The sequence below is a fragment of the Eptatretus burgeri genome, chromosome 6, assembly GCF_056783735.1.
Source record: "Eptatretus burgeri isolate ZD-2024b chromosome 6, Ebu_testis_v1, whole genome shotgun sequence".
Classification (NCBI taxonomy): Eukaryota; Metazoa; Chordata; class Myxini; order Myxiniformes; family Myxinidae; genus Eptatretus; species Eptatretus burgeri.
Window position 1 is genome coordinate 95,608,990 of NC_140966.1, and position 18,842 is coordinate 95,627,831.

Consider the following 18,842-nt stretch of genomic DNA (forward strand, 5'->3'; position numbering starts at 1 on the left):
CAGTGATGATGTTATTCAAATAGCTCGAGGTATAACTTCAACATGAATCAACTGCGATGTAATTGATGGAGTTTGTAAGGATGGTGTAAGAACAAATACAATATTTTCATACAGCTAATATGACCACAATCAAGTACAAGTTAAATAAAATAATAAAAAATGACCGTTTTTACAGCCATTTTTCCCTGCTGTGCAGGGGTTGGGCTTTTTCTTGAGGCAATGTTTTATGGCCGGATGCCCTTCCTGATGCCAACCCTGGTCGCCTCTTACGACACACAGGGATATGGTATACCTATTCTAACGGGCATACACCGGGACCAGTACACTGGTACTCACTTCGCCGACCTCAGATGGATGACAGGCTGTCAACCCCCTGGTGTTAATTCAGCAGCCAACGGGGCTTGAACTCAGGACCCTGGGATCCCAAGCCGCCACCCTAACCACTAAGCCAACACCAGGCTTAAGTATAAGTTAAATATGCAACAAAAAACCTCATGTATCTCCATGTCAATAAAAATAAGGCTTAAAAGTTAATTGTAGAAACAGATGGTAAGAAAGCATGAGCGAAATATATCAATATCGACGTGATATCACACACACACACCGGTGGATACTTTGAGACCTGGGAGGGATCCGTTCCACCTTCTGAAACCCGCATAAAGAAAAAAACACTTCAGCTTTGTCCGTGAATCATGACCCCTAACCGAAATAAAGGGGGATTCTTTGAGCCCACCTTGGGAGGACTCAATTCCACATTCTGAAACCCCATATGTATAGACACATTGTCTTTTATTAGTGTCGATTTACCTTCAATGAATCCAGGACCGACACACCACATCCAATGATTCATTTCCCGTAAACGATTCCATGACCAACACACCACCTCCAATTATTTACTTATTTACTGCAAACTATTCCAGGACCGACACTTTCGACACTTGAGTCCGGACAATATCCGATCCGAAAAAGCAAAATAATATTTCGATGATGTACTTTAATTAGTCCGTGAGAGTGGATCGTGGAAAATCGCCTCCTAATGCATGAAATCGCTCCAAGCTCCTAATTTGAAAACTATAGTACTTACAAAAGTGATGTACACAACGATTCGTAGCTATGATGAATAAGCATTCGATATGAGTGAGGAAAGTGGGAAAAAAACTTTATCGTTAAGAAATCATTGCGGCCTGTTCCAAGTCAAGACATGGTTGAGTAGGCCAAAAAACATGGCGGCTTCAGACCCCGGCGAGGTTACCCAGGAAACACCTTAAGACCCCAGACAGCGAGGTGGCCGAGGATCGCCTGATGAAGGATGTAATTAAATAAGGCCGTTGATTATCTTCAAAAGGGGAAGTTTTAATTAACTCAAACATACAATTTGCACTCTTGCACTTCCTTGGAGTTTTCTTGGTGTGCGTGCAAAGTTTCAGACTGCTCGTTTTTATAGTTTTGGAGTTACAGAGGACACACACACACACACACACACACACACACACACACACACACACACACACACACACACACACACACACACACACACACACACACACACACACACACACACACACTAGTGTGTGCCTTTTATTAGTCTAGATTGGTGGTTATTTTTTTTGTTAATTTTAATTGGCTGTTTAATATGCAGAATTTAAGTTCTTGCATATCTGCTGCAACAATGCCAATGATTTTGTCCCCCTCCCACCCTCAACACCCCTTCCCTTTTTTTGGCACAGTGTTATCCGAGTGGGGTAATGAGCCCACATTGGTGTCCATCTCGAGAGCAGGACGACACCTCTCTTCCGGCCTGCTTCTCCAGGCTTGGCTTCTGCAATTTGACTTGCCAAAAAAAGTTGCACTGACGGTCCCTTCTGAACTTCAGAGCGTACAGTGACTTTGTTCTTGATTTGGAGCTCCTTGGTGGTGTTGCTGACATGAGATCACACATTTTTTTTTGTTTTTTTTTCAACAATTTCTAAATGAGCACCAACCGGCCGACAAGTACTGTATTCAAACTCGATGAATTCACACACAACGTTTTTACATAAGGGAGGCCACGTGCTTTGCTTTTTGAATCATTTGTGATTGTTTTGCCAACATTATGAATACAAATGTGATTCATTCATTGTTAAAATTGATCGATTCATTATGTCTGATAATTAATTTGAGCTGACTGATTGGTCAAGTGGTTAAAAAGTTATTATATTGTGGGTTTGATTCCCATGGCTGCTCGCTTGCTCTCGCCAACCTGCACTTGGCAAATGTGGCAAGTACACCAAACATCCCTCGACATGAGTTAAGGGAGGCCTTTATCCTGTAATGGACTGAATATAGGCTAAGGATGGGGGAGGTGTATAATTTGACGTGTCTTAAGTACCTTTTGTTTATTTATAACTGCCTGTAGAAAATGCAAGTGCATCTTTATGTATTAACTTCCAGTTCTGGGTTTGGAGTGACAGCAGGGTCTGTCGGGGCTCTCTGCTGACTTTCTCAAAGGTAAGTTTCCGGTCATTATCTGTCCCATTTTGGATGTTTGTTTTCTCACGTACATGTTACTGTGTTCCTCGTTCGGTTTTGTTTCAAAAATCGTGCTATTTTGTGAGTTTTCATCGACCTTGTCTTGCCGGGTTCCTTGAGGCCTACCCATCCTTCCCCGAAAGGTGTACGATCGTTTTTGTTTGTATTCTCCCCCAATTACATTGATTTCCTATTTTCCCCACTTTTCCAACACCCCTGCCCCTCTCCCATCCCTCCCATTTAAACACTGTTTCTTGTCTTAAATTCAAAACAAAACAAAAAAAAAACTACCTTTCTCCTTGCATACCCATGAGTCCTGATTCTTCTTCTTCTTCTTCTTTCTCTTCTTCTTGTTGTTCTTGTTCTTGTTCTTCTTCTTCTTCTTCTTCTTCTTCTTCTTCTTCTTCTTCTTCCTCCTTCTACCGGCACACCATCTTTATTCAACTTGAGCTGACCCACTCTCACCATTACCTTCACGATTTCTCCCTTCAACCTCCATTCCTGAATCTTACCTATTCTTCAAAAATACATCAAAAATTAATAATATCCTTTCAATCTATGCACCTACTCTGACCACGTATCTCTCTCCAGCCTCTTCCTGATACTTTTCATCGACTCAGCAGCTTCACTCTGCGTTTACAGTTCCAAATTCACCAGACACCTCCACAATTTTACTTCAACCTTCCCTTTTCCAAATGTTATGAAATCCTCATTTTAAATAAATAAATACGTTCACTTTTGACGATGCACCTCCCATAACCACGTGCTTCTCCCGTAACTACGTAATCTGTTTCCACCCCCTGCATTTGCCGATCCAAATTCACCATTCTCACGATTTTTTTCTACATTTCCATTACCAAATCTGATGAACTCTCTCAAACAATAATAATAATAATAATAATAATAATAAAAACGATCTCTTATGCTTCCTCTTCCTCATTCACACGTGTGGTTCTCATTACTGTATCATAATTCACTACTCTTCTCCTATTTCAACAGACTGCTCTCAAGTCGACCTTTCATTCATACCTTGCCTAAAAGATCCAACTGTTACAGCGTTTCTTCTCTCCATTCTCTTAATTTGCCTTTATTGCATCCCTCAAGAAATGTCTTTAATCGCATCACTGACCTCAAAAATTTTAAAACCCGTTTGCAATGAATGTTCACTTTCCATCAACCATTCTTTTTTCCAACTTCAGTGCCAACTCACCTCTCTCACCCCTCCCTCTCAAAGCAACCATCACACGCTTCTCCCTCCAAGCCTCCCCATTCACCCTTCTCCCACCATTCACCCCCTCACTCACCCTTCTCAAAGTTGCCGCCCCCCTCTCATCCACAAAGCTTCCTCCTTCCCCTGCCCTCTCTCCTCCATCTCATCACTCAACCTCCTCAAAATCCTCAACTGCCTTCTGCCCCTCTCTTGCCCCCCCTCTCCCCCAGCACCACAGAGCGTTTTCTCCTCCTCATCCGGCCCCTCCCCCAGCTATTCTGCAATCCACCACACTCTTTCAACAACTCTCCTTACCTCCCCCCTCCTCTCTTGTCCTACCCTCCCCCTGCCCAACAATCCCCTGCACCCAAAGCCTCCTCCCTCCCTCTTCATGAACAGTGTGGACCTCAAATATCCGGGACCTTCTCTCAAACCTCACAGATCTTTCCATACAGGTTGCCACTGACGAACCAGACATAATCTGCCGAACAGAAACTTTCCTCCCCCAAGACGTGTCTGACTCCCAAGTATCTCTCCTTGGTTACTCCCTCCTCCGGAATGACAGACCTGATCCTCATCCTGGTGGAGGAGTTGCTCTCTTCATCAAAGACTCTATTCCTCACTCTCCATGCACTACCCTCACTTCCCCACACCCCCAGGAATACCTCTGGCTACGGCTTCCCTCCACTCCCACCTCATGTTTGTATATGTACTGTACCGTCTACCAAACAGTGATGACTCCATTTACACCTCAATATCTGACAAAAAAAAAAATTTCAAATACTTGGGTGAGGGTTTCAAAAGTTTTAACATCTTTTTTCCGAAATAAATACAAGTATGGAAGCAATTGATAGTATCTATGATTTGGTTTATACCATTGTCATCTCAAACTCCATCTACACCTCACTATCCAAAAACATGGACCATCTTCTATCTTCCAATCTAAACTCTCTCTTCCTCATATGTCGTGACTTCACTTGTCATCATGCCAGTTGGTTTGGTGTGGGTACCTCTCTCACTTGTCATGGCACTTCAGCAAAAGACTTCTGCGACTCATTGGGACTGACTCAATCGGTCATTTTCCTGACCCGGATCTCAACGAATGGTACTCCATCTCGTCTGGATCTTATTTTGACAAATTTCCCTAAAAATATCTGCTGTTCTTCCTCCGCCCCAATCAGTTCTTCTGACTACGTGCTTGTCAAAGTGGACATCACTCTGGCTGTTATCAGTGAACCACTTCAGCGCCGTAGAGTCTGGCATTTCACTCAAGCCGACTGGCAGGGTCTCCAAGCAGCCATCAAACTTGTCGACTGGTCTCCCATCACTACTTTCTCCAACATTAACTCATCCTGGGAATTCTTTCAAAGAAACTTGCTCTCTCTCTCCCTCCTGCACAGATTTATCCCCTCTCCTCTTCAGTTGTCCTCCCCTTCCTCCCGCCTTTGGTTCACTGAAGCTTTTGGTGAGGCAGTTGTCTTGAAACAACTTGACTTTGCCTCATGGCAAGCAAACCCAACTGAGTGTAATCTCAGTTCCTTCCATAAAGCTCGGAACATGTGTGTATCTACCCTCAGGAGAGCCAAAAAACAACATCTTTCGAAGCTCAAGTCTGAACTTTCAAACCTCTCTCCCTCCTCCAAATCCTGGTGGTGTCTCATCAACTTTGTTTCTGGTGTACGTTCTCCCTCCATCCCCTCCCTTACCTCAAATGGCCGCACTGCTGATACCGCACGTGAAAAGGCTGAATGCCTAAACTGGGTGTTTGCATCGAAATCTTGTGTCCAAAACCCATCACTTTCTCTACCCACCTTACCCAGTCGCACCCAACTGTCCCTGGACTCTGTGTCCTTTTCTCCTGACAAGGTGGAGAGCTTGCTGTCATACCTCGACTGAGATTCTGCAACCGGTCCAGACGGCATCAGCCCACGTGTCCTTCAAACCTGCTCCTCTGCTCTTGCTCACCCTCTCTCTGTTCTAGTCACCCTCTCATTTGCTCAAGGTCATCTGCCATCTGCTTGGAAATCAGCAAACATCACTGCCCTGCATAAAAAGGTGCAAAAACAGATCCCTGTAACTACAGACCAATCAGCCTTCTCCCAATCATCAGCAAGGTTATGCAATCCATCATTGCTTCGGACATTAAATCCTTCCTCTTCTCCAATGGCCTGATTTCCAATCATCAATTTAGTTTCAGAACACATCACTCTACCCTGGATATGCTGCTTCTGCTCTCCCAACAATGGATGGAGGTCCTCAATGCCGGACATGAAATCAAAGCCCTATCCCTGGACATATCTAGTGCTTTTGACACGGTCTGGCACCCTGCCCTGCTTACCAAACTCTCTTCCTATGGTATCCAAGGCCATCTCCACTCATGGCTCGCAGACTTCCTCTCCTGTCGCAGTCAACGTGTGGCCCTAAATGGAGTTCTTTCATCCCCTCTTCCTGTCCAGGCTGGAGTTCCTCAAGGCAACATTCTGGGCCCTGTTCTTTTTCCGCGATTTGTCCCCACCATATTTCCGCTGGCGCTCAAGGTGGTCCACCAACAACCCTCTTCTGGTAAAACTACCAAAATCACGAATCACTGCTCACCTTCACTCTGTCATTCCACTTTTTTCCCGCCTTTTGGAATAAATTCCCTCGCTCTGTTCAATCCCATTCTTCCCTCCAAGCCTTCAAAACAGCTGTTCACCACCACCTCTTGTTGTCCCCCATCCAAATCCTCGATCATTTCCACCCCCGTTAATCCACCCCAAACCCACCTCCTTCAAATTCCCTGCTTTCCTTCCTGAAAGTCCCTGTAATGTCCATCTTGTATACCCCGTGTGCCCCGCCCCATCCCTCTCCCTTCCACAAATCTAATGTCTGTTCCCCAATGTTTTGTCCTTTCCACTCCCGCCCCTTTTGTCTCATTCCCCCCCTCCTCCCGCTGTGCGTTGTGTGTTCGCTCTCCTCCGAGCCTCGGAAAGCTCTACAAAAAAAAATGAACGCATTGGTCTTTGTTTATTTATAGCATCATTTTGGGCTGGGTTTTTTCCCAGCTTCATAAATTTATTTAATCAGGATCTTTTTGAGATTGCTTCGTGATTTCCTTCTCCCATAGTATTAAATAATCCATATGTCCAGCAGGGTTAAATAATCCTTCTATTCCCCTCTTCAACTGGCTTGAAGTACAATTTCACAATAATGGCAATGATTTGATTTGCAACAAGAAAATGGAAAGGTGTTAAATTTTTATTTTTTTGTGTTACTTAATTTAAAGTAGTTTTTTTCCGTTTTGCCTCCATAATGTGTTGCTTTATGGCACTGGGTACTGCCATCTCTACCAGAGAGGGAAGGAGAGAGATATTTATATTACTGGTACATCAGACATGAAGAAAACTTCAATTGCACTGAAGAATGAAGCAGTTTTTCCTTGAATTTGGAGGTTCCATAATAAGTCTGCTGGTAATATTGCTCCTACAAAACTTCATTTTGATTTTCAATTTATCTTGTGGAAGTTATCTTGTCCATTGCTTTTTTTTTGTTGTTGTTAAATATCTTCAAACCTTGTTCATCACTTGCCGGAAATCCTCCACTGCTCCATTAAGCAAATGTGATGGGCCTAGACCGTGATGATTTGCCAGATTTGCACCCACCATTGCATAAAGGTGATTTTAGATTAATAATATTCTTAACTTCCAATGTTGTTCTAATTCCTTGGACGTTTCACAAGGAACTTCAACACGGAGGAGGCCGTAAGACTCGAGCCTGCGCAATCTTGCCATCGTCCATTCAGCCATAAATCTGCAATGCTGCTCCGCTCGCTCGGTACATATCGAAATTTAAACATAACTATGGGTCTGTTGCCGCCATCTTTCCAGGGAGATCATTCAATGCATTAACTACTCTGAGTGAAGCACCCTTGCGGATACAACCTAAAATCCGGTTAGCTTTAAAACTGTAGCTGCCTGACGCTGTGTTGCTTAATCCTCGCATCTATTTTATCACCCCCCCCCCCAGATCTTTCACCTGTGTCACCTGCTCCCAAGACTGCCCCCTTTCTTTATGCACATCAAGTCCCCATGTTTCAGGCGCACCTGTGTATAAGACGCGTACATATAAGATATGTCACACACCGAAAAATATTTAGGTAAAACTTTACTAAAGTATTATGCTGTACATGGATTACATAAACTCGAGTTCAGATATCTAATGCAGTACATCAGGAAATCTCAACAAATAAATAAGAGAAAAATTGTTTGTAATACTTTATTAACCATTAATTAATGCTTAATTTCCATATTTCTTTTTCGCCCTCCATAAACTCTATACACCCGACACTGCACTCCTAATGAATCAGTATGTCGGTGAGAGATGATGATGATGATGATGATGATGATGATGATGATGAAGAACACAATAAGCGTGGTAGTGTTTGTTTGTTTGTTTATTTATTTATTTATTTTATAATTCTGTCATGAAATAATGTTGCCTTTAAAAGGGCTTGTTGGGCTTTGTTCATGACCATGAGGGGGTAATAATAATTAATCGATCGTAAATTATTTATTATGCTGTCAATTCGTCCCGTTGCATCGTTCCATTTTTGTTCGTCTCGTATAATAAATTATTTGTATATTTGTTGAAGAGGTACCTGTGTGTCCTTCGTTATGTCAATCTCACCATGGCTTGTCCGATTTGATACATTGGACTTACCCTGGGGAGAATAAATTGCTCTCATTAACAACTTGATTAGCAGGGGCGATTTAAGATGCCCTCCCTTTCCCCCAGAGTACAGGATGAATCTGCTCGGGTGTGCCCTCGTGGTTACGCAAATGAAACTCATTGACTATTTCCGAGGACTTTAGGCCTCCGTGTTTCAGCTTCACTGCGCTGTTTTTTTTAGTTTGTTTTTATCCCCATGCTTTTTGAAGAAAACGGGGAGATATTGGAATCTGATCTGTCTGTCCATCCGTGATGCCATCTCCTCCTCAACAGTTGTGCAGAATTTCAAAAGTAATCCTCACTTCGATCTACTGTCACTTTGTCCATCCTCCTCCTATCCACCCAGGGCTGGATTTACCATGTTGGGGGCCATGGGCTCAATGATTGTGGGGGGCCCCCAAAGTTGGAGATTAATCAACAACTTAAATTATAACTACTTTTTAATCAACTATAATCAACGACTTCCTCTCCTGTCGCAGTCAACGTGTGGCCCTAAATGGAGTTCTTTCATCCCCTCTTCCTGTGCAGGCTGGAGTTCCTCAAGGTAGTGTTCTGGGCCCTGTTCTCTTTCTGGTTTTCATCAATGATCTCTCGGACTCTCTGGAAAATCCTCTATTTCTCTTTGCCGACGACTCAACCCTCTGCCGTACCATCTGTCATCCCTCAGACCGGCAAGCAGCAGCTTCTTCGCTCACTGCAGATCTGGATAAAATCACAAACTGGTCCAACACGTGGAACATGTCTTTCAATCCAGACAAATCTCACACTCTCACTATGTCTCTTCGAAAGGACCGTTTACAAAACCCCCCCATCCACTTTCTCAACAATCCTCTGGAAGAAGTCTTTTCTTTCAAGCTTCTGGGTCTCACTATCTGCCATGACCTTTCCTGGGAAAGTCACATTTCCAACCTTGCCTCAAAAGCCAGTCGCCGACTGGGAATCCTCCGTCGTGCAAAGTCCTTCCTCGGCCCTCTTGAGCTCCTGACCACTTACAAAGCTTTTGTCCATAGCCTGATGGAGTACTGCTCTCCCCTCTGGGCTGGTGCTCCTGCCTCCCACCTTTCTCGACTTCACGCTGTCGAAACCAGGGCTTTTAAGATCATTGGCATCTCCCGCAATGAAGCTGAGTCTTTGGGCCTCTCACTCAATCACCGCAGGTTGGTCGGTGGTCTTTCTGTCTTCTACCGACTCCTCTCCAGCCTTGCCCCCCCTGCTCTCTCTGCGATTTGTCCCAACCACATTTCCGCAGGGCGCTCAAGGTCCGCCAACAACCCCCTTCTGGTAAAACTACCAAAATCACGAATCACTGCTCATCTTCACTCTTTCATTCCTCTTTTTTCCCGCCTTTGGAATAAACTTCCTCACTCTATTCTTTCCCATTCTTCCCTCCAGGCTTTCAAAACAGCTGTTCACCACCACCTCTTATCTTCCCCCATCCAAATCCTCGATCTTTTCTACCCCCGATAATCCACCCAAGCCCACTTCCTTCAATTCTCCTGCTTTCCTTCCTGAAAGTCCCTGTAATGTCCAGCTTCTCCTCGCCATGTTCCCCGTCCCATCCCCATCCCTCTCCCTTCCACAGTTCACCTGTGTCTGTTCCCCAATGTTTTGTCCCTTCCACTCCCGCCCCTCTTGTCTCATGCCTCCTTGCTGTGAGTTGTGTGTTAGCTCTCATACGAGCCTCGACCAAGGTATACAAAAAAAAACAAAAAAAAAAAACTGAACATATCTATAGATTTGGCAGATCCTGATCAGGAATGATTTGGCATATATGTTCACAAATTACAATTAAATATGACAAGATGGACGGATTGTTATTGATATGGCTGGTGACTTATCTCTGAGCTCATTCTAAAATCAAATCACAAAAATGCTGTTGCTGCAAGAGAGAGAGAGAATGAGAGAGAGAGAGAAAGAGAGAAAGAGAGAAAGAGAGAAAGAGAGAAAGAGAGAAAGAGAGAAAGAGAGAAACGCGAATATAAGAAAATAAACGACACGCTGTCATTAATCATACTACGAACTTCGACTAAAAATCTTCTAACTTCTAAAAACCCTCTGGACAAGAGAAATCCGAAATGGTGATTAATAGCCGACTTCCAGCGACCGTAAGTATACGGCAGTGTCATCCACATCAATGAACATTCACACGGTGCCTTAATCAATGGACGAGCTTCCTGCGTGACTTCGCGGCAGCGAACTCGGAAATGATACTGTCAACCTGCATGGAATTGAGCACATCGGATTCGGTTGAAATGATGGTCAGATTGACCAGTCTCTGCTGCCCCATCGTGGAGCGAAGATGGTTCTTGATAAGCTTGAGTTTCGAAAACGAGCACTCTCCGGAGCAGTTCGACACCATCAGTGAGAGGTAAATCCGAAGCAGCACTTCCACGTTTGGGAAAGTATCGGTGAGTTTTCGCTCAATGAGAAAACTGTACATCTCGAGTTCAGTACGGCCCGAGTCTGGCTCTGACTCCTTCATCATGGCTTGGAACTGAATCATTTCGTCTGTGAGGTCAGGTGACAGATCTTCCCGATACAGCTCGACGAGCTTCGAGCATGACTCTCGAATCTGCTCCATTACAGCATCCCGCTGTATCGGCCACTCTTATTAGATGCGTTATCGTAAGATTGTCATCGGCAGTTAGCTTTCAATCCAGTGGCTTTCAAAAAATCCAGTAATGCCGTCGCTTGCTGGAGTCCAGTGTGTCCTGTGTTGCTCAGAAAGGTCATGAAACGCTCCACTGGAGCCTCGTTCTCGATGTATCGTAGAATAACTGTGAGCTGGTCGATGTGGCTTATGTCAGGAGTAGAATCGACTGACACAGAGAAGTATTTTGCCTCTTTCACACGAGCGACGATGTTATCCAGAACAGATTTTCCGATGATGGAGACTAACTCTTCACATGTCGTAGATGATAAGTAGTTGGTGTGGCCACTACCTTGGTTGGCATATTTCTGAATGTGCTGCGCCAAAAATGGATCGTATTCCGCAAGTAATTCCATTAAACCAAGGTAGTTACCCTTCGTCCGTGACCCAACAATTTCATCCGATCCATGGAACGCTAGACCACGCTCAGCGAGAAACGATATCACGCTCACACTTCGTTTCAGCACCTCCCTCCAATAGGACGCAATCTCACCTGTTTGACGAGTTCAGTGTCCACATGACCTGCGGATGTTGCTCTGTCTGACAAGCAGATGATATTCGCACAATGTACATGCAAACGCTCATGCACCTCAATAGAACGACTGGGATGCTTCCAGTTATTGAATCCTTCCCCGCCCAGGGCAGTAGCGCCTCCAAAGAACTTGCAAGCGATGCAGTACAGTTTTCCGGTTGATGTGGAGAAGCAAAGCCAGGACCTTTTCAGGGACTCTCCGTTTTGTAGTCTACAGTAAAAAAAAAAAGATTATTAGAGCAGCAGCGTTTCCTACCTTCAACGAACTGGATGGATGAATCAAAGGGACCAGTCAAATTCTGCAGGGGCTCCAAATCTTATGATGCCCAGTAGTCGAACATCTCTGACGACGGTCGCTCAGGAGGCCAACATCCAATGTCATTGGCAAAGCCAGTTCCACGATCAGTCAGTATATCTCTCGCTTCATCTGATGCATGTTCTTCATCGGTGGAACCTTCCGAGATGTTGGGTGAATCTTGACGTGGGGGTTGCGTTGCCAAATCCGCTTGTTCTGTCTCTGTTGGTGTTCCAGCCTCTGTCATGGACGAATCGCCTGTTTGTGCAGGAGTGAAAAACTCTGAGATTTTCCGGGTCTCGTCGACGACGGCCTTGTGTCTTTCATCTTTTTCCTTTGAACGTTTCTGCTTTTGAGCACCACTGTCATATTTCCGTGGAGCCCTGGATTTGTACCTGTCATCACCGAAGCCGCTCATTGTGGTTTCTGCAGCTGGTAGGTACCGAGTAACCGATGTATTGTCAGAGTGCACGTGGGACGTACCAGAATCACGAACAACAAGTATGTTTTACACACCTGGAACATAGAAAGTCACACCGTGTTACTGTGCTGTGCGCGCCAGTAAGCAGGGTACTGACAGCGTTCCCTGCCAGCCGCAGTTTCATTGTGTACAATACTACCCCTGCCGGCCGTGTGCTGTGCTGGCCTAGTTTTACCACGTCGACTTTCACCTTTTCACCTCTCCTCTGGCTGGACCTCTGTATTCCGTCTGTGCTTGCTGGGCTCTGGCGGGCAGTGCCGTTGTTAGTTGATCACGCTCAACCATCCGAAGCATCGATGATCGATCCAAAAAAAGATCTGAATGCGGGCCCCCAATGCCCGAGGCTTGCCCCGGGAATTTTTGACCATGTTGGATCCGTTCTGTGGACCGTCGAAGAAACTGCTTGAAAAAGCCAAAGCTTAACAAGGACCCTCACAATGATGGACAATTTTGAAAAGATATCCTTACAAAGAGTTTACAATCTTCATTCACCGACAATAAAACTTTAGAAGCACATTTTCAAGGGATTTTCAAAGTGTCATCGAAATTGTGGGGGGCCCCGGGGCCATGGCCCCACCTGGCCACCCCTAAATCCGGTAGTGTATCCACCCTCTTCACTCCTACTCTCCCCCTGGCCCAGTTGTTTTTGCAGACCTGTAATCTCTGTTAGTGCCACCGTGGACTGGCAGGATGGCCTAGACCCGAGAGGTCGGCAGCCTCAAAGCTGTCTCCCCTGTTTGAATCCTGATCCAGCTATAAACTGTTGATGTGGAATTTTTGGCCTGATTGTTGACTTCTGAAGTCTCGTTGTGATCGTTTAGAATTCCTCAGTTTTGTTGTGGAACTTTAACTGGTTCTATTTTATTTCTCTTTCTTTTCAAAGACACCGTTTAACCGACTCAAATCAGACACCGATTAATTCATTTTCCACAACGTGAAAGTACATTACATCAGAGAGTTTTATTATACTTGGTACTTGGTCAGTCCCAAGGAGTACAAGCCACTGAGATGCTATACATCACACGTGCTTGCACTCTCTTGGAGTACAACCCACTGAGATGATATACATCGACACGTGCTTGCACTAAAACAAGATTACATTTCAAGGCATTTATATACTTTCATGGGAGAGTGGAAGGGGCTGTTAACTCTAACTGCAGAACGTGTCTTCTAGGTCAGTGGTTCTCAACCTTTTGGAGCCGCGACCCCCCAAAAAATTGAAGTTGGGGTTCGTGACCCCCCCCCCTCCCGACTCACACTTGAAACGCACTGCAGTGACGTCACAGAGCGCATAAAAAAAATCTACAGTGCCTGGAGCACATTGGTCAATGCCTAGGTACTGCCAGCTGTTAAAATTAAACAGAACGAAACTAAACTAAACTAAACTGGCATCACAAATTAATTATCTACACTCTGATGTATAACACAGTAAAAACAGCCAGCCACATTCATAAAAAAGGCTTCTGTAATTGCAAAGAGCGGTATGTAGCCTATTTATGCACGGCACACAGACTGGAAGATTGAGCGACCCTCTGCTGCAGACAGAGGTTACTATCGCACATGACAGCTACCAGATGTACACAAACCTTGCATTACTGACCAAAAATATACAAAACAAAAAAAACAAAAACTACCACTTCCAAAACTTTAGCTTCCAGTCCCCTTCTTGTCCCCTGCAAGGTACCAGCTCCATCTGTACACACAGAGATGCAATTTTCCCAACTTAGCCCCTCCTCGCGCAGTTTACTGTCCAGTTTGTTAAAAATGTCACGACCAGTGCAAGTTCCTTCAAGTGTCGAGCAAGACAACATATCCTTGTACATTTTCCTCTCGTAGCTGTATCTTGAAAAAACAAGTAACTGTGCATCACTGGAAACATCCGTTGTTTCGTCAATTTGGAGGGAAAAATCTTCCACTTTTCTTCACTCGGTCAATGAGCTGCTCTTCAATATCGTTGGCCATCTCACCAATGCGCCTCGCCATTGTGTCATTAGACAGTGGAATAGTCTCACGTGTGCTAGCTATTTTTTCACCATGCATAGCTGTGGTCATTGCAATCACTGCTGGGGCGGATCAGGCTCTCTGCAATAGTATGGGGCTTTTTGGATTGAGCAACCAGGTATGCCACTTCATATGAAGCCAACAGGGCTTTGACAGGGATTGTAGAATGCTCACATACAGTCGTCTTTTGGCTCTGTAGTTCTCCCTCCTAAGGACGAAAAAAATCTAATGGTTTGTCAATGTAGGATGGGTGTTTGGTTTGTAAATGTCTCTTCAATTTCACTGGTTTCAAGCTTTCGTGAGCAAGCACTTCTGAACACAGAACACACTGTGGATATTCCACTTCATTTTTGACTCGGCATGTGAATCCGTACTGCAGAAAGTCGGTCTGATATTTCCGACGCTTGTTTTTTTTTTTATTTTTTTTTTATTTTTATTTTTGTATACCTTGGTCGAGGCTCGTATGAGAGCTAACATACAACTCACAGCAAGGAGGCATGAGACAAGAGGGGCGGGAGTGGAAGGGACAAAACAGTGGGGAACAGACACATTAGGTGAACTGTGGAAGGGAGAGGGATGGGGATGGGACGGGGAACATGGCGAAGAGAAGATGGACATTACAGGGACTTTCAGGAAGGAAAGTAGGAGAAATGAAGGAAGTGGGCTTGGGTGGATTATCGAGGGTAGAAAAGATCGAGGATTTGGATGGGGGAAGATAAGAGGTGGTGGTGAACAGCTGTTTTGAAAGCCTGGAGGGAAGAATGGGAAAGAATAGAGTGAGGAAGTTTATTCCAAAGGCGGGAAAAAAGAGGAATGAAAGAGTGAAGATGAGCAGTGATTCGTGATTTTGGTAGTTTTACCAGAAGGGGGTTGTTGGCGGACCTTGAGCGCCCTGTGGAAATGTGGTGGGGACAAATCACAGAGAGAGCAGGGGGGCAAGGCTGGAGAGGAGTCGGTAGAAGACAGAAAGACCACCGACCAACCTGCGGTGATTGAGTGAGAGGCCCAAAGACTCAGCTTCATTGCGGGAGATGCCGATGATCTTAAATGCCCTGGTTTCGACAGCGTGAAGCCGAGAAAGGTGGGAGGCAGGAGCACCAGCCCAGAGGGGAGAGCAGTACTCCATCAGGCTATGGACAAAAGCTTTGTAAGTGGTCAGGAGCTCAAGAGGGCCGAGGAAGGACTTAGCACGACGGAGGATTCCCAGTCGGCGACTGGCTTTTGAGGCAAGGTTGGAAATGTGACTTTCCCAGGAAAGGTCATGGCAGATAGTGAGACCCAGAAGCTTGAAAGAAAAGACTTCTTCCAGAGGATTGTTGAGAAAGTGGATGGGGGGGTTTTCTAAATGGTCCTTTCGAAGAGACATAGTGAGAGTGTGAGATTTGTCTGGATTGAAAGACATGTTCCACGTGTTGGACCAGTTTGTGATTTTATCCAGATCTGCAGTGAGCGAAGAAGCTGCTGCTTGCTGGTCTGAGGGATGACAGATGGTACGGCAGAGGGTGGAGTCGTCGGCAAAGAGAAATAGAGGATTTTCCAGAGAGTCCGAGAGATCATTGATGAAAACCAGAAAAAGAACAGGGCCCAGAACGCTACCTTGAGGAACTCCAGCCTGCACAGGAAGAGGGGATGAAAGAACTCCATTTAGGGCCACACATTGACTGCGACAGGAGAGGAAGTCTGCGAGCCATGAGTGGAGATGGCCTTGAATACCATGGGAAGAGAGTTTGGTGAGTAGGGCAGGGTGCCAGACTGTGTCAAAAGCACGTGATATGTCCAGGGATACGGCTCGGATTTCCTGTCTGGCATTGAGGACCTCCATCCATTGATGGGAGAGCAGAAGCAGCATATCCAGGGTAGAGTGACCTGGTCTGAAACCAAATTGATGATTGGAAATCAAGCCATTGGAGAAGAGGAAAGATTTCATATCTGAGGCGATGATGGATTCCATCACCTTGCTGATGATTGGGAGAAGGCTGATTGGTCTGTAGTTATAGGGATCTGTTTTTGCACCTTTTTTATGCAGGGCAGTGATGTTAGCAGATTTCCAAGCAGATGGCAGATGACCTTGGGCAAATGAGAGGGTGAATAGAACAGAGAGAGGGTGAGCAAGAGCAGAAGAGCAGGCTTTGAGGACACGTGGGCTGATGCCGTCTGGACCGGTTGCAGAATCTGACTCGAGGTTTGAAAGCAAGCTCTCCACCTTGTCAGGAGAAAAGGATACAGAGTCCAGGGACAGTTGGGTGCGACTGGGTAAAGTGGGTAGAGATAGAGATGGGTTTAGGACACAAGATTTAGCTGCAAACACCGAGTTTAGACATTCAGCTTTATCACGTGTGGAATCAGCAGTGCGGCCATTTGAGGTAAGGGAGGGGATGGAGGGGGAACATACACCAGAAACAGATTTGATTAAACGCCACCAGGATTTTGAGGAGGGAGAGAGGTTTGAGAGTTCAGACTTGAGATGAGAAAGATGTTGTTTTCTGGCTCTCCTGAGGGTAGATACACACTTGTTCCGAGCTTTGTGGAAAGAACTGAGATTGCCCTCAGTTTGGTTTGCTTTCCATGAGGCAAAGGCAAGTTGTTTCAGGACAACTGCCTCGCCACAAGCTTCAGTAAACCAAGGGCGGGAGGAAGGGTAAGACAACTGAACACGAGAGGGGATAAATCTGTGCATGAGGGAGAGCAAGTTTCTTTGAAAGAATTCCCAGGATGAGTTGATGTTTGAGAAAGTAGTGATAGGAGACCAGTCTGTAAGTTTGATGGCTGCTCGGAGACCCTGCCAGTCGGCTTGAGTGAAATGCCAGACTCGACGGCGGTGAGGTGGTTCTCTGATAACAGCCAGAGAGATGTCCACTTTAACAAGGACGTGGTCAGAAGAACCAATTGGAGCGAAGGAAGAGCAGCAGATATTGTCAGGGAAATTTGTCAAAATCAGATCCAGAAGAGATGGAGTACCATTGGTTGAGATCCGGGTCGGGAAGTTGACCGATTGAGTCAGTCCCAATGAGTCGCAGAAAGCTTTTGCTGATGTCCCATGGCAGGTGAGAGAGGTACCCACACCTAGCCAACTGGCGTGATGACAATTGAAGTCACCACATAAGAGGAAGAGAGAGTTTGGATGAGAATATAGAAGTTGGTCCATGTTTTCGGATAGTGAGGTGTAGATGGAGTCATCACTGTTCGGTGGACGGTACAGTACACATATAAACATGAGGTGGGAGTGGAGGGGAAGCCGAAGCCAGAGGTATTCCTGGTGGTGTGGGGGAGTGAGAGCAGTGCATGGAGAGTGAGGAATAGAGTCTTTGATGAAGAGAGCAACACCTCCACCAGGACGAGGCTCAGGTCTGTCATACCGTAAGAGGGAGTAACCAGGGAGAGATACTTGGGAGTCAGACACGTCTTGGGAGAGGAAAGTTTCTGTTAGGCAGATAATGTCTGGTTTGTCAGTGGCAACCTGTATGGAAAGATCTGAAAGGTTTGAGCGAAGGCCCCGGATATTTGAGGTCCACACTTTTAATGAAGAGGAAGGGGAGGAGGCTTTGGGTGCAGGAGGTGGAGGGGGAGGGGAGGGTAGGACGAGGGACGAGGGGGAAGGTAAGGAGGGTTGCTGAAGGAGTGGGGGGTATTGCAGAACAGCGAGGGGAGGGGGCCGAATGAGGAGGACAAAAGGCTCTGTGGTGCTGGGGGAGAGGGGGGACAAGAGACAAGGAAGAAGGCAGTTGAGGATTTGAGGAGGTGGAGTGAAGACATGGTGGTGAGAGGGCAGTGGAGAGAGGCAGGTTGGTGGATGAGCGGGGGGGCAACTTTGAGAAGGAAGAGTGAGGGGGATGAAAGGTGGGAGAAAGGTGAGGGGGGAATTTTTGAGAGAGGTGAGAGGGAGGCTTGGAGGGAAAAGAGTGGGATGGTTGCTTTGAGAGTGAGAGTGAGGGGTGAGGGGGGTGAGTTGGCACTGAAGTTGGAAAAAAAGAATGTTTGATGGAAAGCGAGCATCCATGGCAAACTGTGGTTTTTAAAAGTTTTAGGTCAGAGATGCGATTTAACACAATTCTTGATGGATGCAATGAAGGCGAATTCAGAGCATGGAGAGAAGAAGCGCTGTAATAGTTGGATTTTTTAGGCAAGGAATGAAGGAGAGGTCGAAATGAGAGCAGTCTGTTAAAATAGCAGAAGAGTCGTGCATTGTGAAACAGTAAAGAGTACCACATGTGTGAGAGAGGAAGATGAAGCATTATAAGATCGTTTTTGTAGTTAAAAATAATGTATGAAAGAGTTCAACAGATTAGGTCATGGAAGTGTGTGTATAAAAAAAAAAAAAAAAAAAAAAAAAAAAAAAAAAAAAAAAAAAAAAATAGAGGAAGAAGACGAGGAGGAAGTTAAGAAGAAGAAGCAGAATCGGGAGAAGGTGAGCGTGTTGTTGTTGTTGGGTATATATATATATATTTTTTTGTTGTTGTT

General features: G+C 45.4%; 1 protein-coding gene across 9 annotated transcripts in view; it reads left to right on the forward strand.

Moving 5' to 3' along the window:
- The window catches only part of LOC147025381 (protein FAM234A-like), a 56,652-nt gene extending 48,299 nt beyond the window's left edge, over positions 1–8,353 (forward strand). For 8 of the 9 annotated variants that reach the window (XM_085886316.1, XM_085886312.1, XM_085886315.1 and 5 more), the window contains one exon: positions 1,728–8,353. In XM_085886316.1, the coding sequence (XP_085742442.1) occupies positions 1,728–1,885 (158 nt within the window). In that variant the 3' untranslated portion in view covers positions 1,886–8,353. The remainder of the gene's footprint in view (positions 1–1,727) is intronic. The other variant, XR_015059486.1, reaches the window with a different exon arrangement.
- Positions 8,354–18,842: the final 10,489 nt, after the last annotated feature.